The following is a 21,416-nucleotide window of genomic DNA, read 5'->3' on the forward strand; positions in this document are numbered from 1 at the left end:
TCCGGCTCCCCGCAGCCCACAGCAGAGCCCGACCTTCTAGACCGCCGAGCAGACGCCCGGGGAATTCTAGAGGCGGAGGAGGGTGGCGAGGAGCTCTAGCTGGCTTTCTTTCGCTCCCTCCCTCTCCTGGCGCTCCTTCTCCCACTCCGGTCTCTCTCTCTCTCTCTCTCTCTCTCTCTCTCTCTCCCTTCTTTTCATTCCCCTCCTCCTTCCCCCCCTAAATCCTCCCAGCCCTGCGCGTCTGGACGCTGATTTAGGAAGGGAATTCGCTCACGTTTTAGGACAAGGAAGAGAGGCGCGGGAGCAGAGCACACACAGCAAGATTCGGATTGAAAACCAGACACCCTCCGGAGGCTCGGAGCGGAGGAAGGCGGAGGAGAAGGGCGAACGGAAGCCCGCGTGCAGTTCAAGTTTTGATAGCGCTGGTAGAAGAGGGCTTCCATCAGAGATTTTTTTTTTTTTTTTAAGGAGAGAGACTTCTTTTTTTTTTTTTCCTCTCTCTTCGCTCGCAGTTCCAGTCGGTCTAGCGCAACTGCAGACGCCTCCCTCGAGCCAAAGGGAAAGGCTAGAGACGGGGGGGCGGGGGAAGAAGAAGGAGAAGAAAAGGTAAAAAAAAAAAAAAGTCTCCTAGGAGAGCCGTCCGCATTGGCAACAAAGAACTGGGGGCTGGGGAGCGATCGCCGGGACCCAGGGCAGGCGTGTCTATTTCGAGCCAAGCAGCAGGGCTCCGGCGCGAGTCCAGACCCTGCTCGCTCCCCTCGCCTCGGAAACCGACTTCCAGGAGCGGCTTTTTGGAAACGCCAGACACCGGGACAGTCACCCAAGCGACTATGTCTCCTGATTTCTCGCCTTGCCCTCTTTAAAAGCGGCCTTCCCCTGCCCCAAAGACACTTCCCACTCTTCACTTTGAGGTGCTTTCGTTGTGATCCTCCCACCGCCTTTTTTCTTTCGCTTTTTTCCCCCCTCCAAACTATGCGCTGCTGTTAAAAAAAAAAAAAAACTAAACTAAACAGCAGCTGCGGACTTGTCCCCGGCTGGAGCCCAGCGCCCCGCCTGGAGTGGATGAGCCTCTCCATGAGAGATCCGGTCATTCCTGGGACAAGCATGGCCTACCATCCGTTCCTACCTCACCGGGCGCCGGACTTCGCCATGAGCGCGGTGCTGGGTCATCAGCCGCCTTTCTTCCCCGCTCTGACGCTGCCTCCCAACGGCGCGGCGGCGCTCTCGCTGCCCGGCGCCCTGGCCAAGCCGATCATGGATCAATTGGTGGGGGCGGCCGAGACCGGCATCCCATTCTCGTCCCTGGGACCTCAGACCCATCTGAGGCCCCTGAAGACCATGGAACCCGAAGAAGAAGTAGAAGATGACCCCAAGGTACACCTGGAGGCCAAAGAACTTTGGGATCAATTCCACAAGCGGGGCACGGAGATGGTCATTACCAAGTCGGGAAGGTAAGCAAGCCACGCACCCTCCCCGCCCCCACAACTCCCCTAAGCGACTGGAGGTTTCTTTTCTCCTTATATTTATCTTCTCCCAGAACAGTCGGTTTACCAGTTATTTGACTTAGAGGAAAACTTAGTCCCCCCCGCCCAGAACTGTGTACAGAAACCTCCCCGGCCTTGCCCCAGTGATAGGAAATTTCAGCTTACCTGGGCGTCTGCAGCGGGTGGTTTTTCCTACTTGGTCTGCATACCGGATTCTCTATGGGATAGGTAGAATTTTTCAGTGGTACGCAGATACCTTCTGCAGGAAGAAAGAAAAGTACCCCCATTGCAGGAAAACTCACTGTGCAAACCTTTCTGGACCATCCCTGTGTCTTTGTAGATGTTGTATTTTTGTCTGTTTCATTTACACTGAACAGCTCTTTTTGTTTGTGTGGTAGTGGGAGGCCTGGCTGAAACTGCCCTGCCCTTTCAACCCTCCAGCCTAGCTTCTGGATCTGGAGGGGGCCTGAGCCTGCCCCCTGCCAGGTTTAGAGAGAAAGCGAAGGGGATTTGGGGCTTGTCCATGCTGCTTCGTGTGTCTGTAATCAAAGGGAGAGTTCAACAGGCAACTCTGGATGATTCAGATTGTGTTTGCAGACCCAAGGAGCCAGAAGGGAGACACGTACTGCTGTTTCATATGTGACTATATTTTACATACTGTTTAGAGGTCCTGGCCTGACCAAAGCGTGCCTGTCATTTAAAGTCACTGATTTTTTTTTTTTAATGACATTGAAGTCTATCAAGGCATACAGTTGAAGGCATAAAAGGAAAATCTCCTCTTGTCTTTAGCTCTCTGTGTCTTTCCAAGCTGAACGAGGCCAAAGTTTGCCACTTATCCTCCAGCCCAGAAGACAGTTTCATAGTGATGCATTCCCTGCTCCCTTTTAAGTCAAAAGTACAGAATGCTAACACTTCAGGGAAATAAAGACCAGTTTGGTGGTGGAGTCTTGTAGTTTGGGTCTGGTCCCGAGCAGTGGGGGTAATGTGGTTAGCAGCGCGATAGGCAGGCTGGTGATCAGGCCTCTGAGTCCACCCCAGTCTACAGAATTCCTTTCGAGAGCTCACCGAAGTAGTTTCATTTCGCCAGCATCAGGATTACCGTTCCACAGCCGAGAGGGGTCCCGACTTGACATTTCTTTGCTTGATCCGTTTAACATTTTCTCATCCATGGGTGGTGGAAAATTCTAGCCTTGATTAACCAAAGTCGACTAAAATCCTGCCCCAAGCTGTTTAGAACTAGACACCGGCAGGAAAAGGCATAAGCAAAAATTTACCTCTAAGGAGGGCAACCTAAAAAGTCACACAGGGGACCAAAAAATTACAAGGAAATTATTAGACAATGTAGAGAAACCCAGTGCCCCTTATTTACTTGTTTTGAATCTTGGGCCGTTTAAAATAGAGACATTGAAGCGTATTTAATTCTTCTGTTTCTGAAGGAAGCAATTTTGCACCCAGTCGTCATACTCTGAACCAGTGCAAGATCATCCTTTGTAACAGAAAGTTTTAAATTTAATTGAAGTATTTTAGCATAGAGGATCAAACCCAAGATTCTGAGTGATTTTTTTTTTTTTTTCCCCGTTTCTTTTCTTCCCTCTTTTCTCCCTTGTAGGCGAATGTTTCCTCCATTTAAAGTAAGGTGTTCTGGGCTGGATAAAAAAGCCAAATATATTTTGCTGATGGACATTATCGCTGCGGATGACTGTCGCTATAAATTTCACAATTCCCGGTGGATGGTAGCAGGAAAGGCTGATCCTGAAATGCCGAAGAGAATGTACATCCACCCGGACAGCCCTGCTACTGGGGAACAGTGGATGTCCAAAGTTGTCACTTTCCACAAACTGAAACTCACCAACAACATTTCGGACAAGCACGGATTTGTAAGTTTCACTGCTTGCCTTCCTAAAATTTCCTGTCTTCTCCCTAGCAAAGGCAGTGCTTTCCGCTTCCAGGTAAAATCAGTTTCTCCCTCGCTCTCAGTTACAAAGCATAGCAAACTTGTTCGATCCACAGAGAATTCCGGGGTGTTTCTCTTCGGATAATACAAGGCCTGGCGTTCTAAAATAAGTGAGGGGCGAGAGAACTTTATCGGCTCCTGTTCCGTGGCAAGGCCAGGTCTTGGTAACTGCTTGACCTGACAGGAAAGTTAAAAACCCATCGTGAAGATGGAAAATTAAAGTTAGGTGTTCGTAAAGGATTTGTTTTACGATATCATACTTCTACTTTGAAACCGGTCATAGTATTGTTTGGGAGGGTTTTAAGGTTTGAAACCTCGACTCCGTTGGTGAGACGGTGTGGGTACAGATTTTGAAAGATTTTCTTCCCTTGGACTAAAAAAGAATCTGGCTCAGGTGAAGGTCAGGTTTACCAGAAATGAGACCTAGATCTCCCGGTACAAAAATTGTATGTGTGTTTCAAGTATATATATGGATTCAGTGCGGGAGTCCCTAGAAACTTTCCAGAGACTTAGATTGCTTGTAAAAGTCAAGCAAGGGACCTTTTGCCCCCTGCCCCTACGCCTCCCCAACATTTCAATAAAATAAACAGAGTGATAAGTGAGGAATAAGCAGAAAGATTAGGCCCAGGAAACATGAATGGCATGGACATATCTTCAGCAAGCAGGAATTGCATTTGAAGCCCTTGATTTGATTAAGGCATAAATATTCCTCTCTAGAGTTCAGCCTTTCAGGGCTTTAAGTGGATTGGGCTCATCAATTAGTGGGCGCTTAAAGGACTGAATCATTTTGTAAATTAAAATGCATGTTTTTCTCTATCTTTTAAGACTTTGGCCTTCCCAAGTGATCAAGCAACGTGGCAGGGGAATTATAGTTTTGGTACTCAGGTAGGCTAGGGTTCAACAAAGCAAACTTAGATGGTGAGGGTGGTGGGGGGAGGGCACCCTTTGGAAACTGAGGAGCAATTTGGATTCTCCAGAATGTAACATGTGGGGAGCTGAAGATTCCCACCGAGGTACTCCGAGAAGGTGGGCTCCCTGGTGCCGTTGGTGGGGTAGACGTCAGCCTGGCAGGGGTCCTAGGAACCCATTGGTCTTCCGATAAATCCTCTTGTGATGTGTTTCTCTCCTCTTCCGGCCCCTGCAGACTATACTGAACTCCATGCATAAATACCAGCCCCGGTTCCACATCGTGAGGGCCAATGACATCTTAAAACTTCCTTATAGTACTTTTCGGACATACTTGTTCCCCGAAACCGAATTCATCGCTGTGACTGCATACCAGAATGATAAGGTAACCAAAGTTGCTTTCCTTTTTAATGGTGATATTAACACCTCCCCACCCCCACTCTCATCCCTTAAACTGCTTTGGGGCGAGGATGAGAAAGTTATAAGAGCATTGCAATGGGAGTCTGATTTTTCTTTTGTGATTTGACTTTCAGTGGAGCTTGGGGGGAAGGGGGCAGTGGCACATAGCAGAGGCAGAAAGAAAACTAAAAAAACTTAACCAGCTAGGGATCCAATGCTGAGTGGAAGAAAAAAAAAAAAAAAGCCAAACTAACACTGCCAGTGAGAAACTCCTGTAACCACCTTAAGGTTGCCTGCCCCACCCCCACCCCGAGCTTTCCCCTGTCTGTTTCAAGGTTCCTCCTCTTTTCATTCAGGAAGAAGGATCCAGAAATCAGGTTAGAAAGGAACCAGCTAAAAATTGAAGGCAAAAGCCGGTAGGGATCTTGGGAGGGGAGTCTCAGCGGAGACCAGATTTTCTCCCCTAGCCAGAAATCCCGAGTAGCTGGTCTGGTTTTTATTACCTTTTATGCTGCTGTGTTTTTTATGGTGTGTGTGTGTGTATGTGTGTGTTTGGAAAAAAACTACTCTGATCACAGGGTCATGCTAATTGAGTTGTCTGAGGCTTTTGAGATGAGATGACCAAAGTTACCACTTCATTTGAAGGTTTTTTTTTTTTCCCCTCCCTGGGCCTGAGGCCGGGGATTAGGAGTACCCCCAAATGGAAGAGCAGACAGCACCTGGTATGTAAGCTATAGTGGCCTGAAGGTCATGGGTGTGTGCACAGAGCAACACAGAGAAAGTGCTACGAGGCCACCAGTCTCCAGCATGGCTGTTAGCAGGCAGTTACTGGGGGTAGGGGTGAGGGTAGGGGGGCGGGGTGGGGGGGGGCACCTGAGGACCCCTGCTCTTCAACTTCTGAACCCTGGTCCTCAGTGCCAATCCAGCTCACCAAACAACGCCGCCCTACATTTTGATTTCACTCTCACTATGGGTGGGTCCTCTGTGGCCCACTGATGGGGTGTTGCAGTTATGTTTCCTTCATCTGAAGACTAAAGACATCAAGGTCTCCTCTCCCTGAAAGAAGTACAAACAGGAATTGACTCCAAGAACAAGAATCCATCCAGGGGCCCTTTTTCCACCTCCAGCGAACTCTGTGTACATCATCCCCTTCCTCTGCCTCTATCCCAGGAAAGGGATTTGAGAGACGACATCCGACTTTTTCCTTAGCGTGTAAAATGCACGCTCCTTCTGGACCCAGTACCCTGTGAATCTAAGTTGTTAATGGAATAATAAAATATAGCATTTTTGATCAAAGCAGCCACGGGCCTTCTCCACCTAATGGCAGTGGCAGGGGCATATAAATGAAAACAAATGTTTCCAGCAGTCATTCGGTCCTTTTAAATCTGTAATTGTCAATATTGTAATTCCTCAAACACGTCCCCCCCACCCCCAACACCCAGCAAAAAAAAAAATCAAACCCAGTCCAGCACAAAGGTAGTGAAATCCCATAAATCATTTTATTAGATGTACAGAAAAAGTTGGAAGGTGTGCTGTGTGAATGTATGTGCATGTGTTTGGGCAGGAAATATACCATAACATATTTTATGATCAATTGCCCTATATATAAAAAAAATCAAAATGAAGGCATAATTTTAAGATCCACAGGTTACCCTTTTGACAACTTTTCCATTTCTAAGCCCATGTGGTTGGCTGCCCAGGCAGGATCATTGCAGCCCAGAATCCCTGGTTTGCCCTCCTATAGGCAACGCCACGGAGAAGGCAATGGCACCCCACTCCAGTACTCTTGCCTGGAAAATCCCATGGACGGAGGAGCCTGGAAGGCTGCAGTCCATGGGGTCGATGAGGGTCGAACATGACTGAGCGACTTCACTTTCACTTTTCACTTTCATGCATTGGAGAAGGAAATGGCAACCCACTCCAGTGTTCTTGCCTGGAGAATCCCAGGGACGGGGAAGCCTGGTGGGCTGCCGTCTATGGGGTCGCACAGGACACGACTGAAGTGACTTAGCAGCAGCAATAGGCAATGCCAGCCATCGCACAGGTTCCTTTGGTTTTCCTCCCGGGCCCCCTCAAACTTCTGCTGTGTTCTCCTCTCTCTCTTTAACCTGGCATATCCAAATGACTTCTCCGGTTGGAAGTCAGGTTTCGCATGGATCATTTGAGTTGGGGGGCAACCTCTGGGAACATTCTAGAAAATGAAGCCAATATCTCTTTCTTGCTTGTGTCTCCTCCTCTAGATAACTCAGTTAAAAATAGACAACAACCCTTTTGCAAAAGGTTTCCGGGACACTGGAAATGGCAGGAGAGAAAAAAGGTGAGCTGTGGCAGTCATTTCTCACACAATTTAGAAAATCACTTTTCTGAGACCTAGGACTCAGCTGTTAGAAGTGGGATGCAGGCCCTTTTCTTGAGAAGGGTGGTGGAAGGGTAGAAAACAATTTACTCCCCCTTGATCAAGAGTCTACAGATTTCACTACACTACTTTTTCTTCTTCCTCCATATTACCTTAAAGAAGGTCAGCTAGGCCACCCCCATAGATGTCTCTGGAAGAAAAGTATCAGGAATAACAGATTATATACAGACCCCTATTAATTCCTAATTAATTTAAGTTCATTCTGGGCAAGTCCCAGGAAAGGACTAAGCCATTCACAAAACGCTGTGGAATTTTTGCAATCTTGTCTTACAAATACTCTCAGACAGAACCTAGGCCCCTGGAGACATATATGGCTCCCTCCTTCTGTGGGGACATGTATCATTTTGCATTAAGCTGACAGCTGGATGGTATATAAAAGAAGCTCTCCCCTCCCCCACTCACTTTCAAAGAATTTTGAAAATCTAGAAAATCAGCACCAAGTTTTAACCTATCCCCTGGGGGAATGGGTGGGCATTAAAAAATAATTTCTCACCTAGATTCTTTTTCAGTCCGATTAATGTGTTGGTGAAACGATTAGTACACCATGAAATAACCACTTCCTCCCAATCTTAGCAACCAGTCCAGAGCTGGTCTGCTGTTTGTGTTCACTACTTTGAGTCCTCTGTTCTCGTTGGTCTGTGAGGCTGGCTGCTCAGCCGATCTGGCCAGCTCCCATCTCCCCTCTTGCTCTTGGCTTTTAAAGAGCAAGCCCCAGCCAGTGCCCCTTTCCTAGGGAAACCGTCTGGTCTTGAATACAAGCCTTCTTCCTCCCTCCCTCCCTCTGGGCTACAGTCTTCAGCCCAGTCCCAGGGTCCCGAACAATGCTTGGATCCTTGTGGCCGCCCCCCGGGGCACAGAGATTTCTGGGAATTGGTGTCATCCTGGGTGCAGGCCGGGCGAGGTGTGTGTGCCCAAACCTTTTGGAGAGGGTGAGGCTTTGGAGAGGGGGGAACATCCTCTATAATGCCGGGTGTCGGCTTCTGCCACAGAAAGCAACTCACCCTGCAGTCCATGAGGGTGTTTGATGACAGACACAAAAAGGAGAATGGCACCTCAGACGAGTCCTCCAGCGAACAGGCCGCCTTCAACTGCTTCGCCCAGTCCTCCTCCCCGGCCGTGTCCACAGTAGGAACATCCAACCTCAAAGGTGAGCCTGGCCACCTCTGACTTCTCAGATTTCTCCAGGTCTTGGAGGTTTGAATGAAGAGTTGGGACCTGGGAGCATCCACCAGGGAACCTGCCCCTCCAAAGCTTTAGATCCTTCTAGAAGTTTGTAAAACGGAAGCCAAATCTCACCAAGGGTGATCAGGGGTGTCCCCAGCCCCTCAAAGTTAGTCTGAGCTCTCAGATTCCTTTCTCCCAGACGTTGGTCTGGCAGGGATGAGGGGGTGGTCTCTCTGTTCCTGTGTCCCCTCTGGGAGTAGGGGGCTGGAGCAGCCCTCTCTTTTGTACCTCCAACCAAGTAACAACTGATTTTTTTTTTTTTTAATATCTTTGAACTCTAGCTTAAAACATGTTGAGCTGGCGGGGGGTGGGGGGGGGGCACGGGAGATTCTCTGCCACTTGGAACAGGGAAGGGGGCTGAGAAAAATTCAGCTCTAGAGCCACCCTAGACCTATGATAGGAGATGGAGCCCTGAGAGTGGGAGCTGGGGAGGGCAGGGGTGGAAGGGGAGGAGCTGCTCGGATCCTCAGTTGATTTCCTGTGTTTAAAGAGCAAGAACTATTTATTTGGAAAGACACACATGCTCCCAAGGGGAAGAAACCTGTTTTTTAAGTGAAATAAAATGAAAGTCCTTTATGTCTTCAATCTGTTTAAGCTTTAAACACAAAATGGGATCGCTTTTTCTTTTTTTCTTTTTTTTCTGGTAGGACACCCACAGAGGGTGTGGTGAGAGCAAAAGAAAATCTATGATTGTCTCCAGGCAGTGAGCCCCCCGCCCTCCCTCAGCCATCACCCATCTCTGTCTGCAGAGACAGGCAAACAGAGAAGGCTCCGGGGAGTGTGTGTGTTGGGGGATGGGTGTTCAAGTCTGCCACTGCCGATTCAGACGTCAGGGTTCTCTCCAAACAAATCTTCCTGAAAGAGTCCACAAATCTGTGGAAGGGACTGAAATCAATCATTCAGGGAACAAAGCGGGTAACTAGAAAGTGTTCCTGCCCTGAATTTTAGTGTAAATCAGTTTTTATTTTTTTTAAAGTGAATTTGCAATCCAGTGGAGGGGAAAGGCCAGTAAAGGCTTTGTCTGACCTAGTAGGAGATCAGTCCACATGTATAAAATAGTAAAATTCACTACTGCAGGGAGGATTGCGGCTCTAGCTAGAGACTTGAAATACATGACTAGCTGGTGGAACCCTTCCTCCGAAGTCTGAGGTATTGTCACACTCCCACTTTGCAGATGAGAAAACTGAGGTGCAGAGGGGTTAAGAGGCTTTCCCCGGGTTGCACAGCTGGGAAGTGGCCGAGCTGGGGATTCCAAGTGGGGCACTGGAGTTGTGCTGGCCCAGGTTTTAGAACTAACGCCCTTCCGCCTGGCTTGTGTTCCCCCTCCCGCGGTAGATCTGTGTCCCAGCGAGGGGGAGAGCGACGCGGAGGCTGACAGCAAAGAGGAGCACGGCCCTGAGGCCTGTGACACGGCCAAGATATCCACCACCACGTCGGAGGATCCGTGCAGGGACAAGGGCAGCCCGGCCGTCAAGGCGCACCTCTTCGCCGCCGAGCCCGGCGGCCGAGCCCGGGACAGCGGGCGGCTTGACAAGGCGTCGCCCGACTCGCGCCACAGCCCGGCCACCATCTCGTCCAGCACCCGCGGCCTGGGCGCCGAGGAGCGCCGGAGCCCGGGCCGCGACAGCGCGGCCACGTCCAAGGCCGCCGAGGAGGCGCGCGTGCTGCCGGGCAAGGAGGCCTTCGCGCCGCTCACCGTGCAGACGGACCCAGCCGCCGCGCACCTGGGCCAGGGCCCCTTGCCTGGCCTCGGCTTCGCCCCTGGCCTGGCCGGCCAGCAGTTCTTCAACGGGCACCCGCTCTTCCTGCACCCCGGCCAGTTCGCCATGGGGGGCGCCTTCTCCAGCATGGCGGCAGGCATGGGGCCCCTGCTGGCCACCGTGTCCGGGGCCTCCACAGGCGTCTCGGGCCTGGATTCCACGGCCATGGCCTCGGCTGCCGCGGCGCAGGGACTGTCGGGGGCGTCGGCCACCCTGCCCTTCCATCTTCAGCAGCACGTTCTGGCCTCTCAGGTATTTATCAGCTGCCTCTGTAGCCCCTCCTTCCATGCACTCTCCTTTGCCTGCCTTTTAGAACCAGACCCTCACCAAGTCTCCCTGCCTAATAATAACTTATTATTATTACTAGGGGCAAGGCTTATTTCACTGATTCATCATAACCTCACACCCACCCCCTCAAAACTTAAGAAAACAATTTTCCCCCTAAGTTAAGGGCTGTGTCTAGCAGAGTAACTAGGTGGTATAATAGATAATAACTCTCCACAGCATTTCCTTTGTGCCAGGCACGCTCTTCTCAGTGCTTGATCTATTCTGTTTTTCGGTGATCCTATGATCACCTCCACCTTCTAAATCAAAGAGCAGAGCTCAGAAATGTTGAGTAACTTAACCAAGATCACACAGCTGGTAGGTAGGTGGTGGACATGAGTCTCTAGCCCTAGGCACTCAGACTCTGGGGGCCTTTTCCGGGGGCTGTGATTTTAGCTTCAGAGTTGAAATGTCTCTTAAATGTTTTACAGCCAGCCCTCCCCCAAGACTAGGGAGAGATCATGGCTTGGGGATGGGAACTGACTCCCTGCAGATGAGTTGAGTCTGTACCCTCCAATATGAAGCTACTTCTCTGCCCCCTCCCATCCCTCACTGCAAGCAGGCCAAGCTGCTTCCCAAAGGGTTAATAGTTTGTGCACACGTGGGAAATGTCAGAGGACAGACTGGGGCTATGGCAGGCCTAGCAGCCTGTGTAAGGCTGAGACAGCTGTGTAGGGACTCCGGGCAGCTGTGGGGAGACATTTCAGGCGGCTGGAAGTGCTCTGAACCTGGGCAAAAAGATTCTATGAGGTTTTCTGCACGCCCTTGCCTTTTGCCTCCTCCCCTCCAGGGAGGAGGGAACCAGAAAAGGGCTGGCTTCTGCCCTTCTGCCATCCCTCCCATCTCTTGATCTAGCCCTTTCTGGAGCCATCACTGGTAGGTAGGTGACAGGTGGGTGAGGGGCTTCCTGGCTCAACAAGTAGTAACAGTACTACTGAGGCAATGGGTCCAAGCCAGGGCCCCAGGATTTGAATTCTGCTTCTGCCACTTGCTAGCTGAGTGACTTCCTATACTGGGGCCTACCTCAGTTTCTCCACTTTTAATATCTGGGGCTCCACCAGCATATCTGGGGCTAGATGATTTCTCCATCTCTGTTCATAGCAAATACCCTTTACTCTCTCCCCTTCCAACTTGCCCTCACCCCTTTGCCTTTTGCTTAAGGATCTTCCCCAGATTTATTTATTTTTTTAGAAACTTCTAGAATGGAGTGGAAGGGCTGTGAGGTGGGGCAACAAGAATTGGCGGGGTGGGGGGGGGTGGAAATATATGTCCAATAGTTTATGCCCTCTGGTTTTCAGCCAGCTACTTTTGTGGGGTAGACTGTAGCCCCATTTAACAGGTGGAACAACTGACTGATGGGAGAATTTCCAGCAGTCTTGATGGCCAAGCACCTTATGTGAAGCATATTGCAGGCGGCAGCAGTTCATTTCATACCCACAGAGTCCCCCGAAAGAATACGAGTTGTTGAACTTTTCCGTTTTTGCCATACAAGAAAGCTGAGGCCTAGGGAGTACTTTGGCTTAGAGTAACACAGCTCAGATTTGGGTCTAGACGCAGAAGTTGGAGCGTCCTGCTCCCCATCCCCCCGCCCCATCCCAGGGAGTGAGGTTAAGGACTCATCCGAGGGGATGGTAGGGGGTGGAGGAGGGGTGGTGGATGAGGTCGGCTCCTCCCCACCGCGCAGGCCCCGCTTGCTCACTCTGTCCTGTTGTTCTCCTCCTTGCCCAGGGCCTGGCCATGTCGCCTTTCGGAAGCCTGTTTCCTTATCCCTACACGTACATGGCCGCAGCGGCGGCCGCCTCCTCGGCGGCAGCCTCCAGCTCCGTGCACCGCCACCCTTTCCTGAACCTGAACACCATGCGCCCGCGGCTGCGCTACAGCCCGTACTCCATCCCCCTGCCGGTGCCGGACAGCAGCGGCCTGCTCACCACCGCCCTGCCGTCCATGGCCGCCGCCGCCGCCACAGCGGGCCCCCTCGACGGCAAGGCCGCCGCCCTGGCCGCCAGCCCGGCCTCGGTGGCCGTGGACTCGGGCTCGGAACTCAACAGCCGCTCCTCCACGCTCTCCTCCAGCTCCGTGTCCTTGTCGCCCAAACTCTGCCCGGAGAAGGAGGCGGCCACCAGCGAACTGCAGAACATCCAGCGGTTGGTCAGCGGCCTGGAAGCCAAGCCCGACAGGTCCCGCAGCGCCTCCCCGTAAACCCCTCCCCAGAAAAGTCTCTTCATTCCAGTCCAATCCAGTCTGCAGTGCACTTTGTGGGATGTCACATAAACCCCGGGCGTGCAGTGAGGTCAGCCCTTTTTTGTGCAGCCTTGTCTGGGAAAGGGGTGCTGGACTCCCTGGAGAGAATGTGCTAGAAACAGGCCCTGTCTTCTTGGCTGTGGTTTATACATCCGGGATCTGGCTCAGAAACGTCCCAGTTGCATTGAGCTGTTGGGGGTAGGAGTTAAAGCCTTGGCGGCCAGAGCAACTCCTTGGGGGCTGGTCTGGAAGCTGTGGGAAGATCCGAGGTAGCCAGGCCCCAGGAGGGGAGGTGTTGAAAAGTTTCTCCCCCAGTGAAGATATATATATATATATATATTTTTTTTTTTTTTCCTTCACCGTCCCAAGTGGAAACACAAAATTGAAAAAAAAAAAAAAATACTGGGGACAAATGGATACATTAACATGATTCTGTTCGTGAAGATTAAAAACTTTCTAGTGACGTGCATATCAGTTCTAAATAAATTACTGGGCAGCATTGTTTGGGGAGGGAAGTCTCTGCCATTCTTGTTTAGTCTCTATTAAGGAAATCTGTGTCTTTTTAATAATTCTTGTGATGTTTTAAGAGCTCTAGGTCTCTTGCATGTTCCACAGTAATGTATTTGTGGGTTTTATTTTTGAATGCTTGCTTTTAGAGAGAAAATATGACCCCTTATCTTTTCCTAGATCATTGACAACCTTAAGGGGGATGGCTTAAAAGGAAGGGATGGGGATGATACCAAAAATGAATTTATTTTATCTAAGTTCTGTAGCAGGATTCATGTTGTCCCTCTGGCAGTTCTTTTCTGTTTCCTGTATATGCAATAACAAGGTTTTTAAAAAAAAAAAATAAAGAAGAAGCGAGACTATTAGACAAAGTATTTATGTAATTATTTGATAACTCTTGTAAATAGGTGGAATATGAATGCTCAGAAAATTAAACTTTAATTTATTGACATTGTATATAGCTCTATGTAAATAGGATTGCAGCTGTCAGGTTTTGTGGTTTTGTTTTCCTATAGTCAGTTTTATTTCAAGGTCACAGGATCGCTTTTAAAAGTAGAAAACACACTTTCTGCACCGACACCAACATAGTTTTCAAAAGAGTCATCTGCAAAGAAAATTTCTTTTCTAATGTCCAAAACTGGGGGAAAGTGCTATTTGCCATTTTACCGAAAACTGGGGAGGTGGTGCCACTTCCTAGCCCCACCTGAAATTCCTAAGAGTGTTTTTGAGATTGCTTGGGGCGGGTGGGGGGATGGAGAGTGCAGAGGCTGTGGTTTGACTTTCTAATTTTTCTTTCCTATTTGTATTTGCTAGTCTCTGATTTCTTCAAAACAAAGTGGAATTGACTACTTACTGTCCTCAGTGTTGATGTTTTGATTTGGTGCCTCTAGAGACATATATTCACAGTTAAAAAGTCAGGTGCTGAGAGATGGTTTAAAGACAAAAATTCATGAAGGTATATTTTGTGTTATAATTGTTGATGAGTTCTTTGGTTTTCTGTATCTCCCCCCACCCCTTTAAAAATCTCATTGAAATTTCAATAAATTTTTATTGAAATGTCTTTGGGCCTCCTGTTAAGTGTTTGGTTTTTTTTTTTTAGGGACCTTTCCTGAAAGTGGAGTCAAGTCTTTCTTCCCTAGCTTCCTTTTTAGCCCCTTCTCTTTGCCTTTAAATAATTAAGACCGCCCCCACTGAACCCAAAAGAGATGTCAGTCAAGTTACAAAGCTAAAAACAAAAGTCCCTTACTCGGCCGGCGGAAGGGAGCCGCTTCAATCTGAAATTACTTTTCCTTGAAATTAGGAAGCAAAACGAGAGGCGGAAGGGGGGCTGATTAGAATTGGATAGAATCGCAATTGCAGATACTTAAGTTTTAATGGAAAAAGAATGTTCGCTCCTTAAGTCAGTGTTTCCCAGCCGAATCCGATCAAAAATGAGTGCGAGGACCGCGAACGTTTTCGTTTGGGGTTCGCTCTTTCTCTGCGCTTCAATCTGAGCCATCCAAGTCAATTTTTTCTTGCCCCAGTGTGCAGAAAAGAAAAAATAAAAAAATCTAGCAGACTCTCCCCGCGGCTAGCCCCGGCCTGGCAAGGGAGCAACCCTCCAGGCCGCCCGAGAAAGGGATAAACTCGAACGTCCCCTGGAGTCTCCGGTGTCTCAAATTGGACTAGGCTGACCCAAGGTACCCCCTCCGAGTCCTCAGCCCGGACTGTGCGTGCGACGCGCGGCCAGCTCTGCGCAAACTTTGTGTCCCGCGAGGGAGGAGGGCAGTTTCCAAAAGGTAATTCCAGGGCACATATTTGACCCCCCTCTGAGGGAAAAGTCACCAGGAGGCTGACACCCTCCTCCAGTTCTTCCCTCCAACCAGCCTCCGGGGCTGTTTGGGGAGTTGCCTTTTGAAGTTCGATTTATCTTTGAAACATTCAATAAAAAATGGTGAGGCCGTGACAGTCTTTGGTCTCCTGGCCTCCCCACCCCCAGCCTCGCCTCGGAGGTGTGTGTGTGTGTGTGTGTGTGTGTGTGTGCTGGGGCGGGCGGGGGGTAGGGTGGGGGTCGCAGGGGTTGGAGGACGGAAAGGTCCTCCAGGCCGTCTCTTGCCCCGGGGGGCCTTGACGTGAGGACGCAGCCGGAGCCTGCCAGGCGGCTGCCTTTCCATTCCCGCCCCCGCCCCCCACCTCCCTGGAGCCCGCCAGCCCGGCCCCAAGTCCCTGTCACCTTCGGGGCCTCTTGAATGGCCGGCGAGGAGGAACCGCCACCCCCCCACCCCATCCTGTACTTGGAAGGAGATCGAGGTCGAGACCTTTTGGAGAGGGGGCATAGCCCCTTCCATCTCCAACCAGGCACGTGGGGAGCCCACAGCCTCTCCAGCACTGTCTCCCAGGGTGGGAGGGAAAACCACCGGGGTCGGAGATGGGTGCGTGGGGGAGCTTTGCGGGGCCTGGGGGCCTTTGGGGCGCTAGCTCTCCGAAGGGCCCGAAGATCTCCAGGGCGCGCGCCCTACGCGCAGAAGCTGCAGCTGACCGGGGCTGTTTATTGGCCCAACGATTAAGCGCAGTGCCTGCGCCCCGGGAAAGTGGCAGTCGGTTGGGGGTGCCCGGGAGGCGCTGTCCCTAACCCGGGTGGGGAGAGGCAGAAAACAGCCTCGGCCTCAAGGAGGGAACGAATGCTTTCCTTTCTCGGTCCCGATTTGCTCACCTCCTCCTCACCCCACCCCCAAATTCTCGGACGGTGCTCAGACGTGTGGTCAGCCTCTCTACCCCAGTGCTTCCTTTTTTTTTTTTTTTAATTTAATCTCCCGTGTATCTTATTTGTATATAGTGATGTTAATGAGTAACTCTTGTGGCGCTGATGGACGGGGGGTGAGCGGCTCGCAATCTCTCTGGATTTCGTTGCCTATTACTCACCTGGCGCCGGTCGCAATCTCGCCGCGGGCTTTATGGTGGCGGCGGCCGCTGCGGAGGCCACTCGGGGCCGGCGCCTTCGCCTTTTTTTTTTTTTTCCCGGGCTTCGAGTGCCACCTATCTGTCTGGCCCACGAATGCGCCCCGGTGACGGCCGCTTCCTCGACTCCCCGGAGCCTCCCGGGTTCCGGAGCTGGGGTGTTTCATCTTTGCCCCTTCTCATCCTCTCCACCCCCAGCCCGGGCTCTCCTCCTTCTCTGGGCCCCACCCCAGCACACCCCCCACCCCCCCAGCATCGGAAGAAGCCGCCTTCATCTCTTTCCTGAATATCACTTTAACTCCTGTTTGGGCCTCAGATGAGAAAAACAGTCCTTCCCGACTCTGGGTTTCCAAGAGCCTTCGGAAATTCAGTGAAGGGGACACCCTCTCATTATTTTCTCACCAAATACCTTGCTGATCCGTGTAGAAACCTCCACTAGTTCCTCCGACCCTGTAGGGCTGGGCATAACCCGAGTTCCTTATCAGTAGATAAAGAGAGAAAGGATCCCCGCTCCCCAGTCTACACCACTCAGAATCTCCCCTGGATGCAACTCCCTTGTGCCTGGTGCAGTATCTCTTCCTTATTTTACAACGCTGGATTTTTTTTTTTTTTTTTTTCTGGTTTCTACCCTGGTCGCTTCTACGGGGACGAAAGGCACCCGGCTCGTGGGAGCAGCAGTCCGTAAAGGGCCTGGGCTGGGGTCAGCTACCGCAGCCTGCTGGGCCGAGCGATTTCGTGATTTGTAGATTTAAGGTGACAAATGCCGGTGCCAGCCTGAGCCCTTCGGCCCCCGCCCCTTGGGAAGATCGGCTCCAAGCCTGGCTGCGCCCGGGCGTCTGAGACCGGCGGCGGGGGAGGGGGCAGGCTCTTTTTTTTTTTTTTTTTTCTCCCTTCTTTTTTTTTCTTTTTTTGCTGTGCTCTGAAGGCGTCCGAGTTCCTGCTGACCTCCCGGCGCTAATTGCAGGGGCCGAAGGGCGCGCTCTAGCAGAGGCCGGGGTCACGACCCTGCGCTCCTTCCTCCCGGGTCCCACCAAGCTCGAGGGAGCCGCGTGTGCGCTCACGGGCGTGCGTGTGCTAGTGTGTGTGTCTGTGTGTAGAGCCTCCCTCTGAATCTGAGCTGTCCTAGAACCCACCCTTCTTTTGTGGGGCAAGTTCCCGGCGGGTAGGCCCTTCCAAAAATTCCATCCAAGAAGGAAAACCCTGGTGCTGACCTTTCCCATAAGCCAGCAGACAGGCAGCCGCCTTTGGGCTCTGCGAGAAGCTTGAAACGCTTCGCGTCCGTGCGCTTTTCTGCCTCGCTGGTTTCCAATTTTGACCTCACGGCAGCCAGCCAAAAGAGTGGCTGTTGGGGTGCAGATGCCAGGCCTCGATCGCGACCTGGCTCTTAGATACAGAACTCTAGAAAGTTCGTACCTATGGGTAATTCTTTGGGCATTCTGGAGCCAGGAGCTACAGGTGTTAGAAGTAGATGCGTGTGCGTCCGCGTGGACTTGTACGTGCCCTACCAGGAGACGTCTCTTCCAATTTGTATTTCGAAGTTGCTGCGCAAGACAGTTCCGGATGTAGATGCCTCTGGTTGTTTTATAATCAAGATGCGTATAATCAAGATGTATATGTTGCAGATGTCGGCGTTCAAAGTACACGAAACAACAATAATAAAATGAGCTGGCAGACCGGGGCACGTGCAAGAGACAGGCACTGGGTTCAGCGCCCCACAAAAGAGATCGCCTTTAACGCCGCCTCACAATTAACCCTATGGTGTGCGCGGACGACCTTTAAGCCTTGTTTTACGAAGTAGGGGGAACGGAGGCTCAGAACCGTGAAAGCACTGACCCGGGAGCGCCCGGGGAAACTGTGAGCCGGCATTTGAGACCAAGTGGGCCCCGGAATCCACTTGAACCACTCAGTCTATCTAGTTCAGGTGGAGGTGTGCTTATATCCCGGATGTAGAGAAATCTATGGGCGGGTGTGTCGGATTTTAGTGTGTGTCTCACCGGGTTTTCAGACGAGAGACCGTTTTACATTTGTTCTGGCGTCTGTCCGGCAGGGCGAAAGTGCAGTTTCTATCTCGGGGTCTCATTCTCTGGCCCTGTCTCCCGGGTCAAGGGAGGAGACCCCACGCTTGGGGCCATGGTTCCCAGGCGGATGCAGCGAAGGTGGAATGGGGACAAACCCCCACTTACAAACGCACGCGGCGGGGCACGCAAGTAGATACCGTGCTCTGGTCCGGATCCAGAGGGGCAGCGCGTTACCATCGCGCGGTCATGCGCCGGGGTGACCACGCTAACTCGTTTCCCTCTCCCGCCGGGTGGGAGGGCGAGACTCCGGCTTTTCTCCGCCGCCCTCGGGTCCTCACCTGCGTCCCTAGCCCTCGCGGTGCTCCATCTGCCCAGGCGCGGAAGCCGGGGACCGCAGGTGGGGACACTCCCTGCGCAGGCATCGTTTTTTCTTTTCTGGTTCGATCCTGAGCAGCTTCCAGGAACTTAAGCAAATTTACTTTCTCTCGTTCTCTGAACTCATTGGTCCCAGGTGGGAGCCGAGGGCTTGGCAGGTGGGGAGATAGATCCTCCGAGAGGCGGGAGAGGGGGCTACCGAGGACGCCGTCCCGCTCAGGAAAGGGGGTGTCTGCTTAGGGAACTGTGTGGCCCAGGCTCCCCAGCCTGGGCATCTGGAGGCCCCAAACACCCGGGGGACCTAGGCCGGGGTCTGGATGGAACCTAGGCGAGGACGTGGCGGGGAGCGGGGGTGACGGGTGAACACAGCACCCCCACCTTGGGCTTGGGTAGGGAATAAGGGCCCCTCGTCCGTGCGCCCCAGGTGCAAGGCGCTTTCTGCCCACGCGGCTGGGATGAAGTCTGGCGGCCTGTGTCCCTCGGATCCTGCAACTTCGAGCCAGTCCTGGGTTAGGGTGAGGGTGAGAGTGTGGGGTACGGGGGAGACTTAGAGAAGGGACATTGGCCCTGTCCAAGCCGTCCGGCTCTCGACACCTCCTCGCCCTCCCCAGTCCAACGATCCGAGTCAGTCAGTCTATTTGAGCTTTTGAAATGCGATCCCCCGCGCCACTTCGGTTTCCCGCTAATGACCCGGGCTCTGGTTTCGGGTTGGCGAATGGCACCCGGAGCTGAGGGCTGCTTCTCCGGGCCCGCGCCAGCCCACCCCCCGTCTAGGCTCTCTTCCCGCCGGCGCCGCGGGCCCAGGCTGGGGCGCCCCCTGGCCCCTTTCAAGGTCCCCGAAGTGTCAAGGACACCCAGGCACGGAACTGACGCTCGGGGCACTGACTTCCTCCCGCTTTTGCGCTTTGCCGCCCACCCTAGTCCCCAGCACCGGCATATTCGATGTCACTCCCCACCCCTTTCTTTTTGTGCCGGAACCAGGCACCCCTCTCTCAGGAGCTCCTGAGGAGCGCCAGTTGTCGCGGGCCGTTATTTTAGTCGCTCCTACGCCCCAGTCCAGGGTAGGAGCCGGTTTGTCGTGTGGCTGCCAGTGGTGTGCCCCAATCAACACCAGGCCTTGCCCCGGCGCCCCTTCTCCAGAAAGCGCACATCATTTAGCTACTGGGCATTCTTTAGGGTGAGGGCTCTTAACTGGAGGCCTGGACTCCTGACTTCAGCAGATCCCCAGAAATCATATACAAAAATTTCGTACTTTGTATATATATATACAGATTTAAGGGAGGAAACCCTACAGTTTCCTCAGCTTCTCAGAGGTATATGAACCCAAGCAAATTAAGGTGCACTCGGTGCTTGAGGGACAAAAAGAAATAGGGGGTGGGTTTGGGGAGGAAAACCTCCAGAGTTTAGAGACTCTGGTTTTGTTCGGAGAGTTTGGTTTTGGTCATGTGGAATGTAGCTTTGGGGACCAGCTCCATCTCTCTGTGTATCCATCTTGCTCCCCTTCGGCAAGGACACTGTATCCTGGCTTATTTTGAAGCTGAGCCTCCAGACCCGGAAGGCTTCAGGCAGCGTCTAATTAGCTGACTAATTAATGATATTAACTTATCAACCCAATGATTATGAACAGTCATTATCACTCCCAATGAATTCTGTGTTAATTTCCTGTTGCTAAGGTCACCCCCCATTCGACTATCACAGGTAATAAAAGGAAACCACTTTTCATAAAACAAAATTGCTTTTTACTGCACACCCTCCTCCCACCTTAAAATCCAGGGCAAGGGGAGCCGCAGAGGAGTCTCCTTTGGGGAGAGAACACTGGGGTCCAGGTTAGGGGTCCCCCTGCATCTACACCCCCTTAGAGCCACCTCCATGTACATCGTGGGGAGTTGGCAGATTTCATCTTTATTTAGATCTTGCTAAGGGCTTAGTTTTTCATGTTTTTTTTTTTTTTTTTAATTAAAACCACACTTGGTGGAATCAGGGACCTAAACTGTGGAAGATAGATGTGTATGTGTTGACCAGGGTGGGGATCTGAGTGTTTAGGATCTGAGGATCACTGGAGCTTGCCTGCCCCCCCCCCACCCCCCCTGGGTGAAATAAAGGACAAGGGGAAGGCTGGGACCTCTTTTCACTGCAGAAAATTCCCTTTATCTTTACTGCCCAGCAGAGCCTAGAACAAAGTAGGCACCTACCCAAATTGTGTGTGAGGCCAGCCTAAACATGCTCAGGAACCCCATTAACTTAGAAGGCAGAGGTTATAGTGGAAACATTTTAAAACGTTGCCTGCATTTTTCTCTGTCATGCTTCCCTCTTTTGTTTTATTTAGGCAAACACATCAAGCACACATGAAAATTCACAAGCACTTAAAAGAAACTTCCTAGACAGGGCAAAATGTGCCGGGAGAGAGGGGAGGGTTCTCCTGTTTCCTCCTCTCTGATAAAATAGGGCCCCAGGGGAACCCCCCATCCCCACTCCCAAGTTTTGCCTAAAAAAACCACACCTTTTGGTGGTACTTGGCCACTTAGAGATGGATTTCCTCCCGGCATCAAGACAAGATGGATTTCATGATATAAGCAAGGGCTCCTTACTTTTCTCCACGGATGCCTTCTCAGCCCTCCTGAATCAACAACCCCCAGCCCTCTCCCCAACTTCACTCCAAACTTGCCTCCAAGACTTTCCCGAAGGGAAATCACAAGAAAAGTGTGCATGGTGTGACCAGCGTTTGGCAAAAGCCTGGACCTGACTCAGGGAGATGAAGACTCAGCGTTTTTGTTTTTGTTTTCTATTTGTTAATAAACAGGCCATTTCTGCTCTGGGTTTATTTGACATAAAATCCTCTCTAGTGTTATTTCCTTAGATTTCTTGATACAT

At 51.5% G+C, this 21,416-nt stretch overlaps 1 protein-coding gene across 2 annotated transcripts; it reads left to right on the top strand.

Moving 5' to 3' along the window:
• The first annotated feature begins 47 nt into the window (after window positions 1-47).
• Window positions 48-14,275, top strand: TBX3 (T-box transcription factor 3). Of its 2 annotated transcripts, XM_024977755.2 has the most exons (8): window positions 48-1,451; window positions 3,094-3,361; window positions 4,264-4,323; window positions 4,583-4,729; window positions 6,984-7,060; window positions 8,149-8,306; window positions 9,719-10,395; window positions 12,196-14,275. In XM_024977755.2, exons 1-8 carry the CDS (start codon window positions 1,063-1,065, stop codon window positions 12,664-12,666), a joined length of 2,247 nt encoding a protein of 748 aa, XP_024833523.1. In that variant the 5' UTR covers window positions 48-1,062; the 3' UTR covers window positions 12,667-14,275. The 2 variants fall into 2 exon arrangements, with proteins under 2 accessions (XP_024833523.1, XP_024833524.1); XM_024977756.2 differs by lacking the exon at window positions 4,264-4,323.
• The last annotated feature ends 7,141 nt before the right edge of the window (window positions 14,276-21,416 follow it).

Source organism: Bos taurus, chromosome 17 (genome assembly GCF_002263795.3).
Source record: "Bos taurus isolate L1 Dominette 01449 registration number 42190680 breed Hereford chromosome 17, ARS-UCD2.0, whole genome shotgun sequence".
Classification (NCBI taxonomy): Eukaryota; Metazoa; Chordata; class Mammalia; order Artiodactyla; family Bovidae; genus Bos; species Bos taurus.

Coding starts and splice junctions, on each gene's coding strand:
- TBX3 (XM_024977755.2), top strand. CDS start 1,063: ATGAGCCTCTCCATGAGAGATCCGGTCATTCCTGGGACAAGCATGGCC. Junction 4,324..4,582: donor ATTATAGTTTTGGTACTCAG/GTAGGCTAGGGT, acceptor CGGCCCCTGCAG/ACTATACTGAACTCCATGCA. Junction 7,061..8,148: donor AATGGCAGGAGAGAAAAAAG/GTGAGCTGTGGC, acceptor CTTCTGCCACAG/AAAGCAACTCACCCTGCAGT.